This window comes from Lithobates pipiens, unplaced genomic scaffold (assembly GCF_037356315.1).
Source record: "Lithobates pipiens isolate NorthernLeopardFrog02 unplaced genomic scaffold, aLitPip1_a1.2 Scaffold_18, whole genome shotgun sequence".
NCBI lineage: Eukaryota > Metazoa > Chordata > Amphibia > Anura > Ranidae > Lithobates > Lithobates pipiens.
In genome coordinates, this window is record NW_027507758.1 from 366,027,072 (window position 1) to 366,052,706 (window position 25,635).

At 40.6% G+C, this 25,635-nt stretch overlaps 1 protein-coding gene across 1 annotated transcript in view; it reads left to right on the forward strand.

Moving 5' to 3' along the window:
- Nucleotides 1-25,287, forward strand: part of LOC143988214 (uncharacterized) — a 224,610-nt gene extending 199,323 nt beyond the window's left edge. The window contains exons 55-60 of the mRNA XM_077487601.1: nucleotides 8,221-8,396; nucleotides 16,702-16,837; nucleotides 17,704-17,892; nucleotides 19,270-19,313; nucleotides 19,427-19,533; nucleotides 24,362-25,287. Of these exons, the coding sequence (XP_077343727.1) occupies nucleotides 8,221-8,396; nucleotides 16,702-16,837; nucleotides 17,704-17,892; nucleotides 19,270-19,313; nucleotides 19,427-19,533; nucleotides 24,362-24,415 (706 nt within the window). The 3' untranslated portion in view covers nucleotides 24,416-25,287. The remainder of the gene's footprint in view (nucleotides 1-8,220; nucleotides 8,397-16,701; nucleotides 16,838-17,703; nucleotides 17,893-19,269; nucleotides 19,314-19,426; nucleotides 19,534-24,361) is intronic.
- The last annotated feature ends 348 nt before the right edge of the window (nucleotides 25,288-25,635 follow it).

Sequence of the window (25,635 nt, forward strand, 5' to 3'; positions counted from 1 at the left end):
TCGTATAGTTTAATATTTGTCTGTATTCACATTAATGCATTTTATTGTTTCGCGCTGCACTCTTTTTACATATATTCATTCATTATTGTAACACACCTGAGTGGGCTCATAGTGCAATGCTCTGTGTGCCCAGCCCACTCTATTTTGAAGCCTATTAGAGCCTCTGGCTCTAATCAGGTGCTTAAACCCCCCCATTGGAATTTATGCATCTGGCTTCCTGCAAGGGGCTGGACGCAAGGATGGGGGGATGGGGGGGGGGTGGCAGCACCCTTATTGGATGGGCCACCCCTGCTTTTAAGAGTGATGTCTACAATACACTCAGAATGCTGTTAACATGACATGAGCCATATGTACTCTCACCATATACAGAAGTGGAATTCAGGTCTTTTAGAAAATGAGTTTGCTGCTTGTTTCTTATAATAAATCATAAACAGTAAATTTTTTCTAAGTCTTCAAATTAATTCAATTAAAATTGTTGATGAGAATGGTCAAAATGAGTAGATTAGATATTTGTGGGACTAGTACATATGTAATTTCTTGTTCTTCGTGCTTTAACCTATTCGCTGCCAGAACCGTTTTTTGGGGGTTTTTTTGCACACATTTCAAAAAAATCATATTAAGCCTGAAAATTACACAAAACCCCCAAACATATTTTTTCTGAAAGCAGACACCCTAGAGAATAAAATAGTGGTAGAGTTTTTTTATGTCACACATTATTAACGCTAAGGTCTAGGAAATGTAAAATGTTAGTAAAAAACATGCTTAAGTGAATGCATTAAACTATCCAATTTTGTGGTAAAATATAAGACGAGGTTGCACTGAGTTAATAGATTGTGTGAGCCTGTGAAATGGCGACAAACTTCAGTACCCTATATTAGACATGTGCATTCGTTTTCATCCGAATGCATTTTCGTCCGAATTTCAGCTATTTTCGTTTTCGTTTTGACAAATGATAACGAAAGCACAAAATCCGAAAAACGAAAGATCCGACATAAATAAATGCTTTATTTTCGTTTTCATTGTTACAACAGTTCGATATAGAATAGGAGATTCGACATGACTCTGACAACAATCTGTCTATAGTACCTGTGGTCGAATGTGCCTAACCTTACCTCTATTAGTCCAAGATTATATAGAGAAAATATTCGACCGAGAAAAAAGATTTGACAGAGAGAAAAGATTCTGCAAGTTACTGTCCTAAAAAGTGTTTGGGGACCCGGGTCCTGCCCCAGGGGACATGTATCAATGCAAAAAAAAGTTTTAAAAACGGCCGTTTTTTCGGGAGCAGTGATTTTAATAATGATTAAAGTGAAACAATAAAAGTGTAATATTCCTTTAAATTTCGTAGGGGGGGGTTGTCTATAGTGTGCCTGTGAAGGGGCGCATGTTTCCCGTGCTTAGAATTGTCCCTGCACAAAGTGTCATTTATGCAGGAAAAAAAGTCCTTTAAAATCACTCGCAGCTATTATGAATTGTCGGCTCCGTAATACAGAGAACACTCATTGAAAGTCATTGATAAAAAAATAAAAAAATAAAAAATAAAAAAAGCGTGGGGGTCCCCCAAATTCAATTACCAGGCCCTTCAGGTCTGGTATGGATATTAAGGGGAACCCTGCCTCAAATTTAAGAAAAAAATTGACGTAGGGTTCCCCCTAAATATCCATAACCAGACCCTTCAGGTCTGGTATGGATATTAAGGGGAACCCCGCATCAAATTTAAAAAAAAATTGACGTGGGGTTCCCCCTAAAAATCCATACCAGACCCTTTATCCGAGCACGCAACCTGGCAGGCCGCAGGAAAAGAGGGGGGGACGAGAGAGCGGCCCCCCCTCCCTCCTGAACCGTACCAGGCCACATGCCCTCAACATTGGGAGGATGCTTTGGGGGTCCGTGACCCCTCAAAGCACCTTGTCCCCATGTTGATGAGGACAAGGGCCTCATCCCCACAACCCTGGCCGGTGGTTGTGGAGGTCTGCGGGCGGGGGGCTTATCAGAATCTGGAAGCCCCCTTTAACAAGGGGACCCCCAGATCCCGGCCCCCCCCCCTGTTTGAAATGGTAAGGGGGTACAAAAGTACCCCTACCATTTCACAAAGAAAGTGTAAAAAATGGTTAAATAAAACAAACACACTTTTGAAAAATTCCTTTATTAAAAATAAAAAAATAAAAAAAAGATTCCAGCGGCGGTAATCCATTCTTGCTATCCAGCGACGGACGGTCATCTCTCCAGCGATGTCTCATGTCATCCAGCGCAGCGAATCCTCCGTCCTTCTTCTGTCTCCTCCACGGAGACACTGCAGGCATTCCGGCGGCTGACGTTTCTTATATACGGAGGGCGGGGCCACCCGTCACCTGACCCCGCCCCCCTCTGATGCAAGGGGAAACCCGGGGTTCCCTGTGACGTATGGGTGACCCGCCCCCTTCTGATGTAACGGAAACCTGCCTGTGTTACATCAGAGGGGTGCGGGTCACCCCTACGTCATGGGGAACCCCGGGTTTCCCCTTGCGTCAGAGGGGGGCGGGGTCAGGTGACGGGTGGCCCCGCCCTCCGTATATAAGAAACGTCAGCCGCCGGAATCCTTGCAGTGTCTCCTCCACGGAGACAGAAGAAGGACGGAGGATTCGCTGCGCTGGATGACATGAGACATCGCTGGAGAGATGACCGTCCGTCGCTGGATAGCAAGAGTGGATTACCGCCGCTGGAATCTTTTTTTTATTTTTTTATTTTTAATAAAGGAATTTTTCAAAAGTGTGTTTGTTTTATTTAACCATTTTTTACACTTTCTTTGTGAAATGGTAGGGGTACTTTTGTACCCCCTTACCATTTCAAACAGGGGGGGGGGCGGGATCTGGGGGTCCCCTTGTTAAAGGGGGCTTCCAGATTCTGATAAGCCCCCCGCCCGCAGACCTCCACAACCACCGGCCAGGGTTGTGGGGATGAGGCCCTTGTCCTCATCAACATGGGGACAAGGTGCTTTGAGGGGTCACGGACCCCCAAAGCATCCTCCCAATGTTGAGGGCATGTGGCCTGGTACGGTTCAGGAGGGAGGGGGGGCCGCTCTCTCCCCCCCCTCTTTTCCTGCGGCCTGCAAGGTTGCGTGCTCGGATAAAGGGTCTGGTATGGATTTTTAGGGGGAACCCAAACGTCAATTTTTTTTTAAATTTGACGCGGGGTTCCCCTTAATATCCATACCAGACCTGAAGGGTCTGGTTATGGATATTTAGGGGGAACCCCACGTCAATTTTTTTCTTAAATTTGAGGCAGGGTTCCCCTTAATATCCATACCAGACCTGAAGGGCCTGGTAATTGAATTTGGGGGACCCCCACGCTTTTTTATTTATTTATCTATTTATTTTTTTATCAATGACTTTCAATGAGTGTTCTCTGTATTACGGAGCCGACAATTCATAATAGCTGCGAGTGATTTTAAAGGACTTTTTTTCCTGCATAAATGACACTTTGTGCAGGGACAATTCTAAGCACGGGAAACATGCGCCCCTTCACAGGCACACTATAGACAACCCCCTCCCCCCTACAAAATTTAAAGGAATATTACACTTTTATTGTTTCACTTTAATCATTATTAAAATTACTGCTCCCGAAAAAATGGCCGTTTTTAAAACTTTTTTTGCATTGATACATGTCCCCTGGGGCAGGACCCGGGTCCCCAAACACTTTTTAGGACAGTAACTTGCAAATTAGCCTTTAAAATTAGCACTTTAGATTTTGAACGTTGGAGTCCCATAGACTTTAATAGGGTTCTAAAGTATGCTATATAGTTAGCTCCGTCGAATCTTCTTTATACATTCGACAGACACCATAAGCCTTCCAAGACAGATTCGACCGTAATTCATGTGGATTTTCGGACGAATGCAATTTTTGAACGAAAAACGAAATAAATAAAAACGAATTTCGGGAGTAACTAAATAAATTAAGCTTTCGGACGAAAACGAAATTCCGAAACGAAATATTTTACTCTGCACATGTCTACCCTATATTATCTATAGGCAACACTTCAAAAGCCCCCTATAGTTATCAGTTTAGTGTTACTGAGGAGGCCTTGTGTTAGAATTATTGCTCTCACTCCAGCGTGCACAGCAATATTTAACATGTGTATTGCAATGAACGTTTTCATGTGTAGGCAAAATTTTTTAGAGTGATTTTATGGGCTTGAGTAATTTTTTATTTATTTTTTTAATCACATGGGGGACAAAAAGCCACCTATGTAATTTTTTTTAAGGTGACGGGTTCTCTTTCTAAAAGGCCCTACATGTCTCCTCTGGGCTCCACTGAATGTTTTGCTAAACAGATCACATTTAAAAACATTACTTTCCAGCTGAGCTAGCTGGGGACATGGAGTGATGGCATAGACAACGCTTTCCAGGTCACAACAAGAAAGGGAGGAGAGCGTACATGCCCCTAACTACCCTATACTCTGCATGATTATTTTTAGAGATAGCTTTTATCAAAAAGTAACACTGAAGTTCTCCTGTAAATGATTTTTCAAAGTTAGAGGATCATTTTGAGCAATAGAAATATTTTCTCAAATATTTTATTTATTTCCAGAAACACAAAAATATAAAGGGAGAAATAGATATATTCTAATAACAGATCAACTGTATCAAATTAACATCCTTCATCTTGGCCACACCTTTCTGAATATTACAACCTATATTTACATAGTGACTGTTTCTACCCCTCTAACCAATCAACCGGGCTTCCCTCTATACATATTGATGCCAGTTTCATTACTTTAAACCCGTTACCAAAAATATTCCTGTGTCTAATTTTTCTCTTTTTTTTCCCCCTAATCAATAAAACAAAAAACAAAACAAAAAAAAAACAAAAAAAGAAAAGAAATAGTAAACAAAGGGAGATGGTGATGGCGAGTGCGCTCCCCCTCAAAAGTCATAAAGCTCTATTATACCTCAGTTTTTGTTTATATTAGCCCCTCTATTATCTATTTATTTAATCTGCCCTATCTCTTTCAAATAGGACCTTTCTCTCTTCAGAGAAAATATACATATTCCAGGAGGTCCAGGTCCTATTATAACGATCTTTTTGGTGGCGTTTGCTAAGAATTAGTTCTTCCATTTTCTTAATTTCCTCTACTTTTTTAAACCACATAACTATAGAGGGCACGAAGGCATGGGAGCTGGTAATCCTCAGCTGGTTTAATCAGTAACTTATATGTGGCTGACAAAGCATGAGAAAGAGAACCCTCCTCTGTACAGTATGTCACGTATCGGGTAAGATTCAAACTGAAGCTATCTGGTGAAGGTAATGAGCGAAAGAAATAAGTCAAATGGACTGCTCTCCAGTGATCCAGTTTGAAAAAAACAGTTGTATCCATTAATTCAAATATTGTTGGCCATTTATTATTGATCAAAAAGTGCGATACCTGAAAGCAGCCATTTTTTCTCAGTAAATTAAATACGGGATCCTGAATTCCTAGTACAAAAGCAGGGTTTCCTACTATTGGGAACAAGGAAGAGTATGTTGATATAAGTGGGTACTTAGCAAATAATAATGAACATATTCGCACTGTCAATCCAATTAGCGTGTGATCTCTTATATCCTCTAACTTTGATAAGCTACACCACGGAGCCCTAGTAAGTAGATTTTTACTTTGAGATTGTTCCAATCTAGGCCATAATTTAGTTGTTTGATGGCGATTCCAATCGATCAGCCTGGTCAAATGAATCGCCTGTTGATATTTCTGTATATCCGGCACTCCCAGACCCCCATGACTTTTAGGGAGTGAAAGTTGTTGAAGGTCCCCTGATGAAGTCACGTGACTCGTGACGAACACGCATCAGGATTGCTGCTACTGGAAGTGACGCACATCGAGCTCGCCGCTTGATTATACAATGCTCTGTGTACTTTATGTTTGTGAGTACCTGTTTTTTACCCTATATTTTCTTATCAGAATAAATGTTTGAAATACTATACTATGGGGCATTTTTCCTTTGTGCTCTAATCCCTCATACATGATACTTGGTTGAGACCCTCCATGCTGAACACCCCAAAGCTACCCTTAAAGGTACCATACACCGCTACAAATAGGCAGGATAGGAACGGCAGCCAGGATTCGGGTTACCACTGCAGGATTCTTAAAGGGAAAGGCTATTGAGTTATGTCACTTGTTAGTGTAACCATTGCTTATGCTTATCATTCGCTTCCTGTCTGATAGTTAAAATAGTTCTTGTACAGCGCACCACTATCCTTTTACCTTTGTTTCTCTGTGGGTTCAGATATTTCCCTCAGTGCGTGCAGCTTTACGTTAATTAGTATATTCTTATCTGGCGCAGGAAGATCCTTTTACACCATTTACCTTCTGTTGAGTGTCCCCTATCTTCACTCCACCTATATCATGATTTAAGCGAACCATACAGAGAAAAGGTTCTAATGTAAGAGTGAAAAGGAGTGGTGATAAGGGACAGCCTTGTCTTGTACTGTTTTTTATTAAAAAAGTTCTGATAGTACTCCATTTGCTCTTACTAGGGCAGAAGATTCTGAATATAGTTTACATATATGTTTTTACATATTGTCTCCAATCCCTATGTATCTCAGTACTGCTTTCATAAACTGACAATCAACCCTATCGAAAGCCTTTTCCTCATCGGTTCCTAAAAATATACATGGTATATGCTCCTTATTTGCTACGTGTAGTAGATTTAATACTTTAATTGTATTATCTCTAGCTTCACGAGTAGGCACAACTCCGACCTGATCCAAATGGATCAAGGTCAGAATGTACTCTTGAATTCTGGTAGCTATAATTTTCGTAAATATCTTAAGATCGGTATTAAGCAGCGAAATCGGCCTATAGCTACTACATGCAGTAGGGTCTTTTCCCTCTTTCGGTATTACCGCGATAAATGCCGCGAGGGTATCGCGGGGGAATGTTGTATCTAATCCCAATCCATTGAGAAAATGTAACATATGTTTACCAAGGGTTGCAAATAGAGTCTTATAATAAGCAATGGTAAAACCATCTGTGCCAGGGGATTTTCCTAATTTCATAGATCCAATCGCCTTTTGTATCTCCTCTAATGTAAATGGTTCGTCTAATAATTTACTCATCTCAAGGGGTAGTCTAGGCATTTGTGATTTGATAAAATAGTCTTCTATCTGAGTTAAGGGAGATGAGACCTATAGAAATATTTTATATACAGAAAGTTTCCACTGTCATTCAGTTCTGTGTAGTTGACTTGCTAAAAGAGTAAAGGCTGTGCACAGTATATAATCAAATTACAGACCACTTCACCTAATTTACTCACCTTAAGGGGTAGTCTAGGCATTTGTGATTTGATAAAATAGTCTTCTATCTGAGTTAAGGGAGATGAGGCCTATAGAAATATTTTATATACAGAAAGTTTCCACTGTCATTCAGTTCTGTGTAGTTGACTTGCTAAAAGAGTAGAGGCTGTGCACAGTATATAATCAAAATACAGACCACTTCACCTTAAAGTGGAACTAAAGGTACAAATACTCGCCAAAGGTCCAACGCTGGCGAGGTCATCTTCTCCCTAGCTTCTTCCGGGCGCTGATCATTGGCCATCTTGATTGGCTGGTGTCACTGTACTGGAAACGTAATGCATTTGCAGCTCTGTTTACATTCTGGGGAAGATTGTGAACAGGTAGCTAAGCTTATTTTATTGTAGAAGAAACATTGCATTGCTAGTCCACCATAAAGAGCCAGCCTGTTCACAATTTTCTTATTTGTGCATTCAGTTCCTCTTTAAGAACTGGGATCAGTTTGCAAAGTAAACAGTCTCTACTCTGTTACTAAATCAACCAAATTGGAAAGCTATAGATTACAACAGTCTTCAGAAAAAAATATTTGCATGGCCAGCCTTAAGCTGAGTTCACCCCTGGGTGTTTCATCATTTGTTAGAACAAGGTTTAACTCATTGCTGACAACTGCATTTAAATCCCTTTCCCACATGTAATTCTAATTCCTCATAATGAAATTATTTTTCAGCTCCCATTATCATTGGGAATGTGCTAACCAGTTTCAATTAGTACAGCAGCTTCAAGTAATTTGGTGTATACATTATTAGTTGTCTAGTGCATTCAGTTTCTGCTTTGACGTGTTAAGTGTTGCTGTTTCTGTGCACATAAATTTAGAGGTGAATGCTATAAAATGAAATTTTTAGTAAATACGTTTATATTTTAAATGGTTTTATTATTTATGCATTTTTCTGATCTTTTCAGGATGATTAATGATACATATTGGACTGCAAATTTCACAGCACGGTTTACATATATAGCAAATATCACAGTAATTACATTCTTAAATGAAAAATTGGTGGAATATATTTTGGACAAAAGTCAAAGAAGTACACGTTCAACAGGGCTTACAATAGCTAATGTCATAGATGGTGACAAGCGTAAGTGTTTACCATTCTTTACCGTTTACTAAATCCTTACTGTGTATCCTTTACTTTGCTAAAATGATCAGTTTCTAGAACTGCTGCTAGGCTTGCTGTAGCTAACTAAAAAAATATGTAGATTGATATGCAGGGGCAGATTTCATGTAAGTATACGGAGCAATCTGAGTCATGTCTAGAAAATACTTTTTGTTTAAAGTTATTTGTTAAAGGTTCACAACACTCATAAATGGCAAAATCTATTTTGTTGAAATTAGAATTGGAAAGTCTTATCATATACTACAACAGAAAAAAGGTTTTGATTGAGAATGCAATAATTAAACTCTGAAATATCATGACCTTGCTGTTTACAATGTATCTGGTGGATTCACTTTGATACAGCTGAGAAAGTAATAATGCCTGTCATATTTACTTATCGTATGCCAGGATGAATGGAGTTACTACATTGATGTATTTACATAAGTGATACATCTTAGGGCATTCAGTTTTTTCATTCAAAAAATATATATATTGATACATGTCCCCCAGGGCAGTACCCAGACCCCTATACCCCTTTTATGCCAATTACTAGTTTTTTAGTTCAGTTCAGTCCCTTTTTTTTTCTCTGACATCTGTTTTTTACAACAAATAAAAACTGAACTGAACTAAAAAACTAGTAATTGGCATAAAATGGTTATAGGGGTATGGATACTGCCCTGGGGGACATGTATCAATATATATATATATTCTTAAAACATTGTTTTTTCAGAAGCAGTGATTTAAAATAGGTGCAGCACTCATAAAAAAATGTCCAAAGAACATTAATCCTCGGATATGGTTGAAGACAGTACACTTGATAAGCTGTACACTATCAGATTTTCTGCTGATTTTTTTCCTTCAGATTTACCAAAACCATATAATATGAGGTCAAACCTTAGGAGTTTCAATTTGTATGCAGTCAGGCAGGCCCTTGCACTACATGGTTTTGGTAAATCTGAAGAAATAGAATCAGCAGAAAATCTGATAGTGTGTATGGGGCTTTAGTGTGGACAAGAAAGGAAAACCACCACCTGCACCCAAACACTCTGCTGCTCTTTAGACCCTCATTAAAAGGGTCAAATAGGCATTGATAAGCAAATAAGATCTCTCGATCTCAGCAAACCACGACCAATCAGGCAGAGTAAGATGGATACAAACACCCTGGTTTCCACGCTCCAATCCCAGTAATCACAGCATCTAAGCCACACAAGTGTTATTCCCAAAAATACAAAGAACAAACCTCATGGTGCAATAATCCTTAATCCAGTTTTATTAAATAAATGAACGGTAGTACACTCAAATGATCCATCCATTCTGAAGCATTTCCACTAATAAAGCATTCCCACTAATAATAACGAATAACAATAGTGGGACTGCTGAAGCATTCCCACTAATAAAATGTGTATTCTTTCTATTAAAAATAAGGCAGTATGCCAGGAAACAGTGCCATCTTGTGGCTATGACATAAAATGCCAATTATAACATAAAAACTTCACAATAATTCATATGTAGCGGTCATAACCCTTGCAGGGTGGCCTTGACTTATTGGGCTTATCAGTTACCTTCTCTTGGCCTACTCTTCCACGTCTAGGGGTTCCCAGAGTTGATGCCCAACAACTTGAACGCTGACACAAATAAAGTCCTTTTGAAAGGTTTTATTCTGCAGTAGTTACATCCAATAACACAGTCTCTCATGGAAACAGAGGGTACGGGTGAAGAACTCAGGCACCTTGAAATTCAGGTCTAGCAAAGTTTTTAATTCCACCCAGAGAGTAGCCACTCGCAGCTGGGTACTTCAAGGCTGGACAGATCTCTAGCTAGAGATCATGGCAGTCAGCACGTTGACTCAAACCTTGAAACAATCCTATGAGCGTGTACAAGTTATAACTAAGGATGAACAGGAACCCTTTTCCTCAGTACCTGGAACGCTCCCCGTCTCCTCAGTGGCACTGGAAAAATGTGAATTTGTCAGTGTCCTTCCCAACTCAGTAACCAGGCACTTCTCAGGATGCCACTTGCCGGCCCTCCTCTGAAGAGTCCTCCCCCAGTCACTTCCACGAGCTGTGGTGCTTCTCCAAGCCAAGAGCACACCCAAATACCTTGAATCCTCCCTCAGTTACTGTGCCTCGGACCAGCAGGTTCTGAGACTCGGGAACAGACGGATCCCTACCCCAGACCAGACGGGTCTATTAGGGGCCTCTAACAGGAACATGTTGCGGGATGTCGAACACCCTCACGGGGCTACCCTGGTCCTGGAACCAGAACAGACCACATGGGCCTCACAAACTCCTCTACCTGAACACGTGACCCACACATCTTAAGTATGCCTTCCCAGACTCCCCAGCGGGGCCCAAAACTCCCACTGATTGGTTCCGAGAAGGTTGATACTCAAAACGTCCAAGCAGGCCTGGTTCTGGCCTGTCATGTGCACCTCACTGCTCACATGACCAGGCAGAACTTCCAACACAGCCCGGCCAGACTGATGTCAAGGCCAACCTACGTAATTAACCCTCAAAACCCCTACTGTTCTGAGGCAAAAACTAAATTTACATGGGTATGGTATTTTGTCCAAAATGCCATCCGCTACACATAATTCAAATAAATAACCAATAACGCTAATCTAACTCATGTACAACAGAGACATAGCCAAAACATAACCTAGTGTTTGCAACAAACTTAAATATATATATAAAAAACAGAAACATAGATCCCCCCCAACAGAGTGTATTTTTTTACAATGCGGGAGTTTTTTTTCCATGTAGGAAATGTTCTGTTTGTAAAATCAATATGCAGGGGAAAAGGAAGACTGATACCTTTCAGTCTAATTCCACTCATGAACATTTCCCCATTAAACCTATCATAACTTGCACCACTAAGCATGCGGTTTACCTTATACAGTGTCTGTGTGGTTTGGAGTATATTGGTCATACCCTATGTATGCTCCAGGTAAGACTGACATTTTATGTTATATCCACAAGATGGCGCTGTTTCCCGGCATACTTCCTTTTTTAATAGAAAGACTACACATTTTATTCTATGTGATTTTTATCTAGATTAATTTATGTTTATCCATAAATTCTTAAGGATACTTTTGATAGGGCTTCTGGTATAATTTTTTATTATACTCCATTTACTATAACAGTGTGATTACTTTTGTGGAGTAAAAATCCAGCTAGTGGAAGTTTTTTTTATCTACTAACGAGCCTGTTTTATACCTGGATCATGTGAGTGTACTACCATTCATTTATTTAATAAAACTGGATTAAGGATTTCTGCACCATGAGGTTGTTCCTCTGTATTTTATGGGAATAACACTTGTGTGGATTTAACGGTGTGATTACTGGGATTGGAGAGTGGAAACCAGGGTGCCTGTATCCATCCTACTCTGCCTGATTGGTCGTGGTTTGCTGAGATCAAGGGATTTTATTACATCAATGCCTATTTGACCCTTGTAAGGAGGGTCTATAGAGGAGGGTAAGCAGTAGTGTGTTTGGGTGCCAGTGGTGGTTCTCCTTTCTTGTCCACACTTAGTGTACACCTTATCAAGTGTGCTGTCTTCAACCATATCTGAGAATTAATGTTCTATGGACATATGTTATGAGGGCTGCACCCATTTTATATTAGTTGTTCATCAATATTGTGCTGGCTGCTCGAGTGTTTATTATCATTGTTAGAAAAATCCAATTTAAAATGACTCGTGGTTAAAATTGCCAGCACCCGGCTACTAATTAAAGAAAAAAAACAGCACAGGCTCCCCCCAGTCCATACCAGACCCTATGGGTGTGGTATGGATTTTAAGGGGAACCACACACCAAAATAAAAAAACGGCATGGGGTCTCCCCCACAATACATACCCGACCCTTATCCGAGCATGCAGCCTGGCAGGTCAGGATAAGGCGGGAGACAAGCAAGCGCCCACCCCTCCAGAACCATACCAGACCACATGCCCTCAGCATGAGGAGTGGGTGCTTTGGGGCACACCACCACCCCAAAGCACTTTATCCCCATATTGGGACAAAGGCCTCTTCTCGACAACCCTGGTATGGGTTGTCAGGATCTGCAGGCGGGGGGGCTTATCAGAATCTGGAAGCCCCCTTTAACAAAGAGACCCCCAGATCCTGTCCCCCCCTATATGAACGGGTATCGGGTACATCATACCCCTACCCATTCACCAAAAAAGTGTCAATAAGTAAAAACCACAAGAGACAGTTTTTGACAAATCCTTTATTTAAAATATTTAAAAAGTGTCCCGCAATGTAATCCAACATTAATCACGCCGCCTGATGGACCCGACAAATAGCAAAAATGAAAACGCTTTGCCTCCATTGGAGGCTACCCGCCGTATGCCCTTTTTTCCCTTCTTTATATAGGCAAGGGCGGGCCACCCGGTGACAAAACCAAGGGGCCCTGCCCCCTTCTGACATCAGGTGATGTCACATGCATTTTAATTTTTGCTATTTTGGGGGATCCGTCGGGCGACGTGATTGACGGTGGATTACATCGCGGGACACTTTTTTTTATTTTTCAATAAAGGATTTGTCGAAAACTGTCTCTTGTGGTTTTTACTTTTTGATCTGGGGGCCCCGTTGTTAAAGGGGGCTTCCAGATTCCGATAAGTTCCCTGCCTGCAGACCCCAACAACCACCGCCCAGGGTTTTCAGGAAGAGGCCCTTGTCCCCATCAACATGGGGACAAGCAGCTCACATGTTCAGGGCATGTGGCCTGGAAGGAGGGGGCTCGCTCGTCCCCCCCTATCCTGACCTGCCAGGCTGCTGGCTCAAATAAGGATTCTGGTCCTGGTATGGATTTAGGGGGGGGGCACACCATTTTTTTTTATTTCGGCGTAGGGTTACCCTTAAAATCCCCACACCATTTCTTTATTTATTTTTTAATAGCCAGGTCTCGGCAATTGTACCCACAAGTCATTTTAAATGGGATTTTTTTCTTTAGAAATTTTAGTTTTGCTGCAGCTTGTTCTGTATGCTACAAATGTACCACTTTACAGGCACAGTAAGGCGATCCCCCCAGGCACGATATTTAAAGGGATTTTTTTTTTCATTGTTGAAATGGAGGGCCACCCTAAAAAAAAAAACAGCATTAATATTCTTTAAAAATTTAAAAACAAACATTTGAAAAAAAAATTACCTTACCAGAAAACCCTGTTGCTAGGAAGTCTTCCTAATCTGCCTCTTCCTCCTCGCTTTGTCTTCTGGGTAATGGGGCACGCTGTGTTGTGGGAATTGTGCGTTTCCTAACATAGCACATCCCATTCACAAAGAGCCTGCGCGACTTGCGCATACGCAGTAGGAAACGGGCAGTGAATCCACAAGGCTCCACTGCCTGTTTCCCTTAGTGAGGATGGCAGCGCCGGGACCTGAGAGCCAAGGGATGGGTTGACCACGGGCGGCCGACATCGCGGTAAAGGTAAGTGTCCTTATTAAAAGTCAGCAGCTATTTTTTTTAGCTGCTGACTTTAAAAAATAAATATATTCCTGCTGCTCCTGAAAAACAATCATTTTTTAAAAACATTTTTTATTGATGCATGTCCCCCAGGGCAGTACCGAGACCCCTATACCCCTTTTATGGGCAATTACTTGCAAATAAGCCTTCAAAATGGGCACTTTTTGAGTGAAAAACATATGTTAGCGGATGGGATGTAAGAGGATTGTCCACTAACATCCGTTTTTGGTTTGTTACGTTTTGATGAAAATAGGGTTTTCTTCCGTTTCAAAAAACAGACCTTACTGAAGACCGATGTCAGTGGATGATCATCTGCTAACATCCGCCAGTCCATAGACATACATGTATGTCCGTTTTTTAATTCACCAATGGATGCAGGAAAAACTGACATATGGAACATTCGTGTGAAAAAACCCTTATAGTGAAAACCTATGACCTGTGTTAATGTACTCATAGTATTTTTTGTTTTTATTAATTTCATATGATTAAATGTTTGCCTAATTTGAAACTGGGCAACTTAAACTCTTTTGCGTTGAAATTGCAGCACTTGTTTAGGTTAACTATAATACAATGAAACCCTGCACATTTAAATAAAGATAAGCTTATAAATAATAGATCAGATAGAACACATTATACCAATAATATGATCAAAGAAGTAGCTCACTTACAAAATATAATGTACAAATTTAAACAAAAAAAATTATCAAGCTCTATACATCCATGAACAAAAAAGTCCCCATAAAACATTAAGGGGAATTTAAAAATAGCATACATCCAATGAACCTTTGCAGATGCAGGTGACAAATTCATGTGCCTTTTGTAAACATGCATGCAGGAGATTACTTAGACTGTGCCGCTGAGCTTCCTCCTGGCACTTCAGCTGTCAAATAGTACCAAGAAGTTTTAAAGCTGGGTGAGAATAGCCTGATGGGGATTCACAGGCACTAGTTCCTCATCAGGTTTTCTCCCCTTGTGATTGACAGTAGGCAGTGGGTTGATCCATAGCCAGTAGACAGCCTGCTGTTGGATATAGAATCTGCCCACTGCCAGCTGTCAATCACAAGGTGACAGCAGACCTGATGGAAAACTAATGCCTGTGAATCCCCATCAGGCCCAGCTTACTGTCAGTGTCAGTGGTTGTTAGGAGCCTGTTGGCTATGAAGCTAACAGTGTCCTTAACAGCCAGTGACAAGTAGGGAGAGGCTATCGGCAGCAAACATACCACCTACTACATCTACACAGTGCACAGAGAAAGGCACTGTGCTTGTCTCTGTATGCCAACTTAGAGTTGGCCTTATTTACCTCCAGTTTAATCATGTGGAGGAAATTATTTTTGAATTTGGTGCAGTATTAGCGCTATTAAGAACTGCCTGATTCTGACGCATGTGTCAGTAAAGCTACAGAAATGGGGAGCAGGGATTTTTGAGTTTGGATCAGGCCATTTTAAAGGTCTATACTGCCAGAAAACACTGGCAAGAGTTTTATTGAATTCCCCCAAGCGTGTCTTAAACAGTGTTCATTTTGATGTCAAATTTCGATTTAGTTTTAGTCATAGTCTTTTGATTATAATGCCATTTTAGTCAACTAAATTCTCCAGTACATTTTAGTCACCTAAAATCTAATGGGTTAAGTTAAATTGTGATGCATTATTTAAACATGCCAGACCCTTATCAGGGAATGCAGCTTGGCAGGTCATACCAAGCTACATGTCTTCAACGGTGGTGCATGTTGATGGAGACAAGAGCCTCATCCCCACAACCATGGACAGTGGTTGTGGGGGTCTGCAGGCAGGGGGCTTTTTAACAAGGGGACCCCCAGATCCCGACCCTCCCCCTTATGTGAATGAGTTTGGGATACCCATTCACCAAAAAAGTGTCAAAAAAGTGTCAACAAGTTATCAGGCTGGCCGCCTACTACAGACTAAGCCATTTGATAGTTCTTATATAGGTAAGGGGTGGGGCTACCTGGCTACGTCACCTGGTGGCACCGCTCCCCCTTCTGGCATCCCTGACCCAGTATTCACCGATCTATGACAGAGCATTGCAGGGCGTTCGGGGGGACCAACACCCGCCGAACACCCTGAAAATATGGGTGTTCTCCCAATGCTCAGGCCAAACCATTCTCCCAACTCCAATCATATAATACTGACCCCAAATTATAGGCAGGTCTGTATGCACCTGATTACATCCATCCACTTCACCAAGGGTTTATTTCCCCTTTCACAAAATGCAACACTTTGCTAAATAGCTTGACTTTGTGTGAATTTTCTCATTTTTTTTGTTATTATATTTTGACATTCAACTCATTCAAGGTAAATGTCAATAATTCAGAGATTTTTTGTGAAATGTATGTTATGAAAGCACCACAAATCTGGTTAAAGAGGAAGTAAAGCCTTCCTGTTTAAGTGTACGTACAGGTAAGTCTATAATAAGGCTTACCTGTAGGTACTGTAATTATTTCCTAAACTTTTTAGGAGATATTTACTATATACGCTGCCACCTACATCATCGGCGCATGCGTGGTTCTTCAGGACCATGTGCCATGGCCGGCAGCACTTGCGTGCATTAGCAGGAGTGTTTTTATCGCGGCTCGGCCAATCGCAGAAACTGAGCCCATGAACTCGGAAGTAACTCCAAGAAAGGTGTCGGCCGTGCCAGCGGTGTGCAGGCACTGCTGCGGGGCTTTATTCTAAGGTAAGTATTTCATAATGAGCTAGTATGCGATGTATGCTAGCTCATTATGCCTTTGTCTTGCAGGGTTATTTTTTTTCAGGTTTACAACCTCTTTAACTATCATAATAATTGTATATCCTTGTCTTTTTTCTTAGTGGCCGTGGATGATCTGTTCTTGTGTTCGCCTGGCTTTAAATTGGATTCTAACACATTACAATGTATTTCTAAGTGTTATTCACACTGTATGAATGATGGAACTTGTAAACTGGTGGAAGGCAATGCTACCTGCATGTAAGTAAACATGCTCTTATGATGTTTTCTCCTCCCTTCCTACAGAAATATCTTCCTATGCATACGTCATATACCCCAAAATGTCCAGCACCGTAATTCCCACCTTACACTCACAGTATTATGCACACCCCATTTACCCATGAATCTCCAGCACCATAATTCCTACCTTACACAAAGTTTTATCCACACTTCATATACCCAAGTGTCTCCAGCATCATAATTCCTACCTGATATGCACATGTCTTTGTCCATTTGAATCACAAACAGAGTCTTAACAGCACAAATGTTTCTGACCCTTCAAAGGTAGGCAGCCTTGGCCCTTCAGCTGTGGTGAAACTACAAATCCCATCATTACTCTGCCTCTAGGAGTCATGCCTGTGATTGTCAGGGTCTTGCAATGTCTCATTGGACTTGTAGTTCCAAAACAGCTGGAGGGCCGAGGTTGCCTACTCCTGCATAAAGGCTTCAAAATCTGTGAGTATCTGACTGTTAAAAATAATAGAGCCTTGTATTGGGTATCAGCTAGTTGACAGCAAAGAACTGCAACTTTGGCCCACTTTGGAAACTGCCATTCCTTTGCCACTATACTGAATTAACACTTTTGAATTTATAAAACATAGTCAAATTCATTAAATTAAATTTACAAGCAGTCATGTAGAAAAGATTAATGCCACCCTGGGTTCTTTTTTCTCATGGACTATTTTGTGTTTGTTTCTATTAGAAAGACAAACTATTCCCTTGTTATTTGGTATAATCAGTCTACATTTTCCTAACAAGAGGTTGTATTTTTAGCATTTTAAATATCACTAGATTAACAGTCAGTTTATGTCCTGTTACTTAAAATGTATTATCTCTTTCTATTTCAGTTGTAAACCGTTCACTATTTATGTCACTTCTGGTGAACGATGTGAAAACCTTGCAATGAACCTTAATGCATTCTTTGGAATATTATTTGGAGCTTTGGCGTTCCTCTTGCTGCTGATCGTGGGCATAGTATTGGGAATATACCTCTATAGAAAGAGGAAAAGCAAGAATGGTCATGGCGATACAGACCAGTAAGTGACAAATCTTTTAGGCCTCATGTACACTGTTGCTGGTAAACGGATGTTCAGAGGTAGTTGGCTGCTTTACACATACATTTACATGTACACAGGTTTGTTTAATGTAGTTTTTAGGCAGTTGCTTTTTAGAGGCTTTTCTTTGAAGGCAAAAAAATTAGTTCAGGTGCCAAAGTTTCTGATGTTTCAGATGCCAAATATGGTTAAACACGGTACCAGCGTTTAGCTGCGTTTCGTTAACAGGGGTCTTTATTTTTTGGCTATTTAAAAAAATAAACGCTTCTAAGCGCAAACGCAGCATGTAAACGTGGCAAAACTGATATTTTAAGCGTGGGTTTTTATCTGTCAAGTTAAATCGTTCAGGAGAGGTTGTAAAAACGTCCTGTGTACATTAAGCCTTATTGTCTGCCAATATATTCTGGGATGCCGTGTTTGTGCTAATATTAAAAGGAATATTACTTAAGAAAGCATTATACAATGTATGAAGTTACACGGAAAAAGTTATTGCCACAATTAGCAGTATATAGCTGTGATATATGTAGCTGTGACAAGCACACAATACTCACCATGCACTATGTTGGTTATTCCCCTGTAAGGAGACAGGTGCCTTCACTCTAATGGGAAAAAATATATTTCATGTAATTGCCATACATTAGACTTAACAAGTCTGCCCTAGTATGTCATATGTAAAAAGTGTTATACACAGGATTCAACAGTTTCGGATTCTATGCATTAAGGTGAAAAACCTTCTGTTCTGTACTGCAGCAGCCCCTTAAGCCACCCTTTTACCTACCTGAACCTGATCATTCTGGTGTCCAGGATGACCACGGCAGCTCCAGCCGCAGTCTCGGGTCCTCCCGCTGCTGTCAATCAAATCCAATGATGCGGGAGCTGTGGGTGGGGCCGGGTCCTGCTGTCTGTGTCAATTGATGCAGCAGCTGGACTCGGGAGCATGTCTGCACGGGTGCCCCAGGGAAAGCGATTCTATGAGGGGGCACGGTGAAGAGGAGAAGCCAGGAGCGCTGCCGGGGGACCCCAGAAAAGGAGGATCGGGGCCACTCTGTGCAAAACCCTTTCACAGAGCAGGTAAGTATCAAATGTTTGTTATTTAAAAAAAACAAAAAAACAAGTCTTTAGTATCACTTTAAGGCTTTAGACCAAAAAAAAAAAAAAATATCTTTCTACTTTATATTGCTTCAGCAAAACAATCTCATCAATCTTTTGATTCCATTAGCACTGTTTCTTTTTTTCAAGTCTATGACAGTCTGCTTTTTCTATATTACATTCTTTTGTTATTATTGCATTTATATTCCTTCTCCATTTTATACATGTCCAAACAATAAGATTGAATGACATGCATTCTTTTTCATTCAGGTTGTTCCAAACACGTTTTAGCTGGAAATCATCACTCTTTCCATGTGGGTATATCTTTATTAATTATTCAACATATTTGTTTTTGAACATGTTTTTCTTTTAGTGACACATACTGCTCAGAAAGGTATGTAACATTTCTTTGCACTCAAACTTCTAGCTTTTCAAAGAATGGGAGACAAGGATAACTCATCTTTAAACACAGATACATCACCCGATTTGATTGACTGGAAACCACAGTTAGACAAAGTAAACAGTGCGGCAGAGGTATGTATCACTTTATTAAAATTTATTGACATCTAGTCTAGTCTTTATCATAATTTTTGTATCGATTTATTTTTCATTTACTGAATCTAGGATTATTAACAGTCAGCCCTAGTAAATTTTCATACTCACTATAATGGTGTGTTTTGTGCTTACTGTATACATCCATTTGGTAAAACCTGGCTCTGCCAGTCACTACAAAGCCTTTGCAAACAAGACCCAGCTAAATCCTCTTCCTAGAGTGTACTCCAGGGGTGTCCAAACTTTTTTTCAGAGAGAGCCAGATTTGATGAAGTGAACATGTGTGAGGGCCGACCATGTTGCCTGACATTCTTTGAACCATTAAAATTCGGTCTAAGCGTGTTTGCCCGAGCACTGATACAATGCCGAACAAGAATTCTCTTGTCTTTGTGGCTGTGTGTGGTGAAGAGATGAGAGTGGGTGTGTTATATATATATATATATATATATATATATATATATATATATATAAATGAATATCTCTTATATCTCTTATATTTATTGCTCTATAACATGCACAGGCATATAACACGCTTTTTCAATTTAAGAGGGAAGTTTCAGGAGAAAACTTACATTTTAAATAAAGATCTGTGAAGCAAAATAAGGGTCAATGCTCATCAATGCAGCCTAATCAGTGCCCATCTGCAGCCTTACCATTTCCATGAATGCAGCCTCCCTATTGCCATGAATGCAGCCTCACCATTGCCATGAATGCAGCCTCACCATTGCCATGAATGCAGCCTCACCATTGCCATGAATGCAGCCTCACCAATGCCATAAATGCAGCCTCACCAATGCCATAAATGCAGCCTCACCAATGCCATAAATGCAGACTCACCATTGCCATAAATGCAGACTCACCAATGCCATTAATGCAACCTCATCATTGCCATGAATGCAGCCTTATCATTGCCATGAATGCAGCCTTACCATTGCCAGGAATACAGCTTTACCATTTCCATGAATGTAGCTTTATCAGTGCCATGAATGCAGCCTCTCTATTGCCATGAATGCAGCCTCTCCATCACCATGAATGCAGTCTCACAAGTTCCATGAAAGCAGCTTCACAATTGCCATGAAAGCAGCCTCACCATTGCCATGAATTCAGCCTCACAGGTCCCATCAATGCAGCATCACAAGTGTCACAAATGCAGCCTTAATAGTGCCATTAATGGAGCCACACGAGTGCCATGAATCCAGCCTTACCAGTGCCATGAATGCAGCCTCACCATTGCCATGAATGCAGCCTTACCAGTGCCATGAATGCAGCCTTACCATTGCTATGAATGAAGCCTCACCATTGCCATGAATGCAGCCTTATCATTGCCATGAATGCAGCCTCACCATTGCCATAAATTCAGCCTCACCATTGCCATAAATGCAGCCTCACCATTGCCATGAATGCAGCCTTACCATTGCCATGAATGCAGCCTCACAAGTGCCCTGAATGCAGCCTCACAAGTGCCATTAATGCAGCCTCACACATGCCACGAATTCAGCCTCACCATTGTCATGAATACAGTCTCACAAGTGCCATGAATGCACCATCACCTTTGCCATGAATGCAGCCTTACCATTGCCAGGAATACAGCTTTACCATTGCCATGAATGCAGCCTCACAAGTGCCATGAATGCAGCCTCACAAGTGCCATGAATGCAGCCTCACAAGTGCCATGAATGCAGCCTCACAAGTGCCATGGATACATCCTCACAAGTGCCATTAATGCAGCCCCACACATGCCTTGAATTCAGCCTCACCATTGTCATGAATGCAGTCTCACAAGTGCCATGAATGCACCATCACCTTTGCCATGAATGCAGCCTTACCATCGCCAGGAATACAGCTTTACCATTTCCATGAATGCAGCTTTACCAGTGCCATGAATGCAGCCTCTCTATTGCCATGAATGCAGCCTCTCCATCACCATGAATGCAGTCTCACAAGTTCAATGAAAGCAGCCTCACCATTGCCATGAATGCAGCCTCACAAGTGTCACAAATGCAGCCTCACCATTGCCATTAATGGAGCCTCACAAGTGCCATGAATCCAGCCTTACCAGTGCCATGAATGGAGCCTCACCATTGCCATGAATGCAGCCTTACCATTGCCTTGAATGCAGCCTCACGATTACCATGAATGCAGCCTTACCATTGCCATGACTGCAGCCTCACAAGTGCCATGGATGCAGCCTCACAAGTGCCATTAATGCAGCCTCACACATGCCATGAATGTAGCCTCACCATTGCCATGAATGCAGTCTCACAAGTGCCATGCATGCACCCTCACCTTTGCCATGAATGCAGCCTTACCATTGCCAGGAATACAGCTTTACCATTTCCATGAATGCAGCTTTACCAGTGCCATGAATGCAGCCTCTCTATTGCCATGAATGCAGCCTCTCCATCACCATGAATGCAGCCTCACCATTGCCATGAAAGCAGCCTCACCATTGCCATTAAAGCAGCCTCACCATTGCCATCAATTCAGCCTCACAGGTGCCCAAATGCAGCCTCACAATTGTCACAAATGCAGCCTCACCATTGCCATTAATGGAGCCTCACAAGTGCCATGAATCCAGCCTTACCAGTGCCATGAATGCAGCCTCACCATTACCATGAATGCAGCCTTACCAGTGCCATGAATGCTGCCTCACCATTGCTATAAATACAGCCTCACCATTGCCATAAATGCAGCCTCACCATTGCCATGAATGCAGCCTCAAAAGTGCCATGGATACAGCCTCACAAGTGCCATGGATACAGCCTCACAAGTGCCATGAATGCAGCCTCACACATGCCATGAATGCAGCCTCACCATTGCCATGAATGCAGTTTCACATGTGCCATGAATGCACCCTCACCTTTGTCATGAATGCAGCCTTACCATTGCCAGGAATACAGCTTTACAATTTCCATGAATGCAGCCTCACCATTGCCATGAATGCAGCCTCACCATTACCATGAATGCAGCCTTACCATTTCCATGGATGCAGCCTCACCATTTCCATGAATGCAGCCTCACCATTGCCATGAATGCAGCCTCACCATTACCATGAATGCAGCCTCACCATTACCATGAATGCAGCCTTACCATTGCCATGAATGCAGCCTCACCATTACCATGAATGCAGCCTCCCAAGTGTCACGAATGCAGCCTCACTATTGCCATTAATAGAGCCTCACAAGTGCCATGAATCCAGCCTTACCAGTACCATGAATGCAGCCTTTTTATTGCCATGAATGCAGCCTCATCATTGTCATGAATACAGCCTTACCATTGCTATGAATGGAGCCTCACCATTGCCATGAATGCAGCCTTACCATTGCCATGAATGCACCCTCACACAATTGGGAAAAGGATTAGCAGCTAGCACAACAAACAGATAAATTTGTTCCCCAATTTAAAGAACGTGCATATAGTGCAGCGCTTAAATACACCAGATTCACAAAACCAAATTGTGCATATATATAAATATTATAACAAAAACCAGAAAACACCTGTATAGAAAAATGTTGCTACCACATTTGAGCTGCACACATTGTGAAATGTGGCGGAGGGATATATATATATATATATATATATATATATATATATATATATATATATATATATATATATATATTATAACCACAATAACACATCAAATAAACTGTGTCAAAATTATAAACTGAGAAAGTCCATAAAATATCAGTGCAGAAAAAAAAGTCCATTACAGTGATCAAGAGCTTGATAATCTTCAAATTCACCAAATATTAAGACATATTCTTATGGTCACCCGTGTAACAACACCACCATCGGTGAGAGAGTGAGCTTACCGGAAAATTTGGACTCAAAAAGAATGTATGTTCTATAAGTCGATAGGGCTTTATGATGTACACTGGCAGCTGGAGTGTAAGCTGTCAGGATCTTATCACATATGGAAGGCCCATCCAGATCTTGTCCAAAACTTGTAAACACTGCCTCTCCACCAGATAATTAGTATCGATTGATATTCGAAAAATAGGAGGAATAAAAAAAGGGCCACATTGCGTAATTCTGTAAATACGACAAAATATTTATTAAAAAGTAGTGCACTTACATTTAAGAAGTACCATCAAGCACTTTCTAAAAGCAATGGCAGCAATGGAGTCCACCAACGCGTTTCGTCTCACTAGACTAGATGATCAAGTTCTTGATCACTGTAATGGACTTTTTTTCTGCACCGATATTTTATGGATTTTCTCAGTTTATAATTTTGACACAGTTTATTTGATGTATGTTATTGTGGTTATAATATATATCCTTCCACCACATTTCACAATGTGTGCAGCTCAAATGTGGTAGCAACATTATTATATACAGGTTTTTGATGGTTTTTGTTATAATATATATATATATATATATATATATATATATATATATATATATATATATATGAAGTTGAAGCTGATTGGCTACCATGCACAGCTGCACCAGATTTTGTACTTGCCAGTTTTAGCAAATCAACCCCTATGAGTCATTCTTGTGGTAGATTAGATTGCACACAGGTCTGTGAACTCAACTCATTTGACAGCCTTGCTGCTTGGTAATTGGTCCAGCAATACTGTCACATGTATTGAGACACAAGCTTCTCCATACGTAGAAGTAGTGGTTATTTTTGTCTGATACAGCAGCTGTACAGAGCAGTGGTGGAGTCAATAAAATGTGCATATAAGTAAAACAAACCAGCTAATCTGCCCAGTATGGCAAGAGAAAATGTTGTTATATTTTTTGCATGATTAATATATAATACATTATCATATTTCTAATTTATTTTCTTTTTTCTTCCCAGGTCAAGATTAAACGACCTGAAATTAAACCTGATTTAAACTTGTTGTATGAATAGACAGCTCGGGGGAAAATTCAAGCTGATGTTTTAACCAGTTTCCTAAAACTGGGATGTCCAGAGACCAGATTGTCTAATAATTACAAAGTGTAATAAAATCTTGTGTAATTGCATCCCTTTAATTACAGGATGAATGTCTCCTGTAATAAATAAATGTAAAATTATTTATTAAATGATAACTCTGCCCTAAAAGAACAATATGCTGCCTGATCTTACTTATTGTTTTTATGTTATTGATGAAATCCCTAATCTAAAAAAGGATGCACTACAAGTATAAGCCTATTCTCCTATTCTACATTAAATAAATAGGCAGAGAAGTGTCTATGCCAATGCCAGCCCTCACTACCTACAGTTTTCGATTGCAGAGGACTAAAAGAAAACTGAAAGTGTTACGTTTGGTAACCAATTGGATTCTGCTTATCAGACCTACGTGATATAATCCTATTGAAATCTGAGTGGTTGCCAATAGCAACCAACCTTACAGAAATGTTCTAAAAGGTCTAAATCTGTGACAAGACTGTACCATAATGAAAGGTAGTTTTATGGGAATAAGCTGATATTATGTGCCCTCACCATTTAGATTTTCAACTTCAATATATCTGAAGATTAGGGTTTTTCTCAATACTTCCTGTCTTTGCATACTGTTAAATGACTGAAGAGTATATTTTTATATCAGCCTTGTATAGCCTTTGATTTTTAAGTTGTCTTTTTATTCTCTAATCTGTATTTAATGTATCAAACTATGTAATAGAGCCTTTTTTGATGCAATGCACCTAAGTTTCTAATATGATAATTATTAGAACCAAAATTGATGATGGTGTAACTCTTCCTATTTTTATGTCTTACAGTTTTAATAAAAATTATTACTTTCACCTCTTAGGACTTAATTTACTTTACTGTTTATAGACAACCTATTTTTTTACTTGTTCATCTATTATTTACTGAGAAGGAATTTAACACACTATAGTGCCCATCTAAACTAAGGCTGGAAACTGCTATTTTGAAGATTGGTCCAAATCATCAGATAGCAATTTTACAATTGCAAGCCCAACTGTAGATAATCATTTTTTTCGTAGTTTTGCACAGAGTGTAAAAGATTTGCCCCAGGAGTGCCCACCTTTTTGAAGAGTGAGGGCTACTTTAGGGACTTGGTAATAGGTCGTGGGCCACATTGAGCGGAGTGGGCAGATGACAGGTCCGTGTTCACTCTGCATATGCAG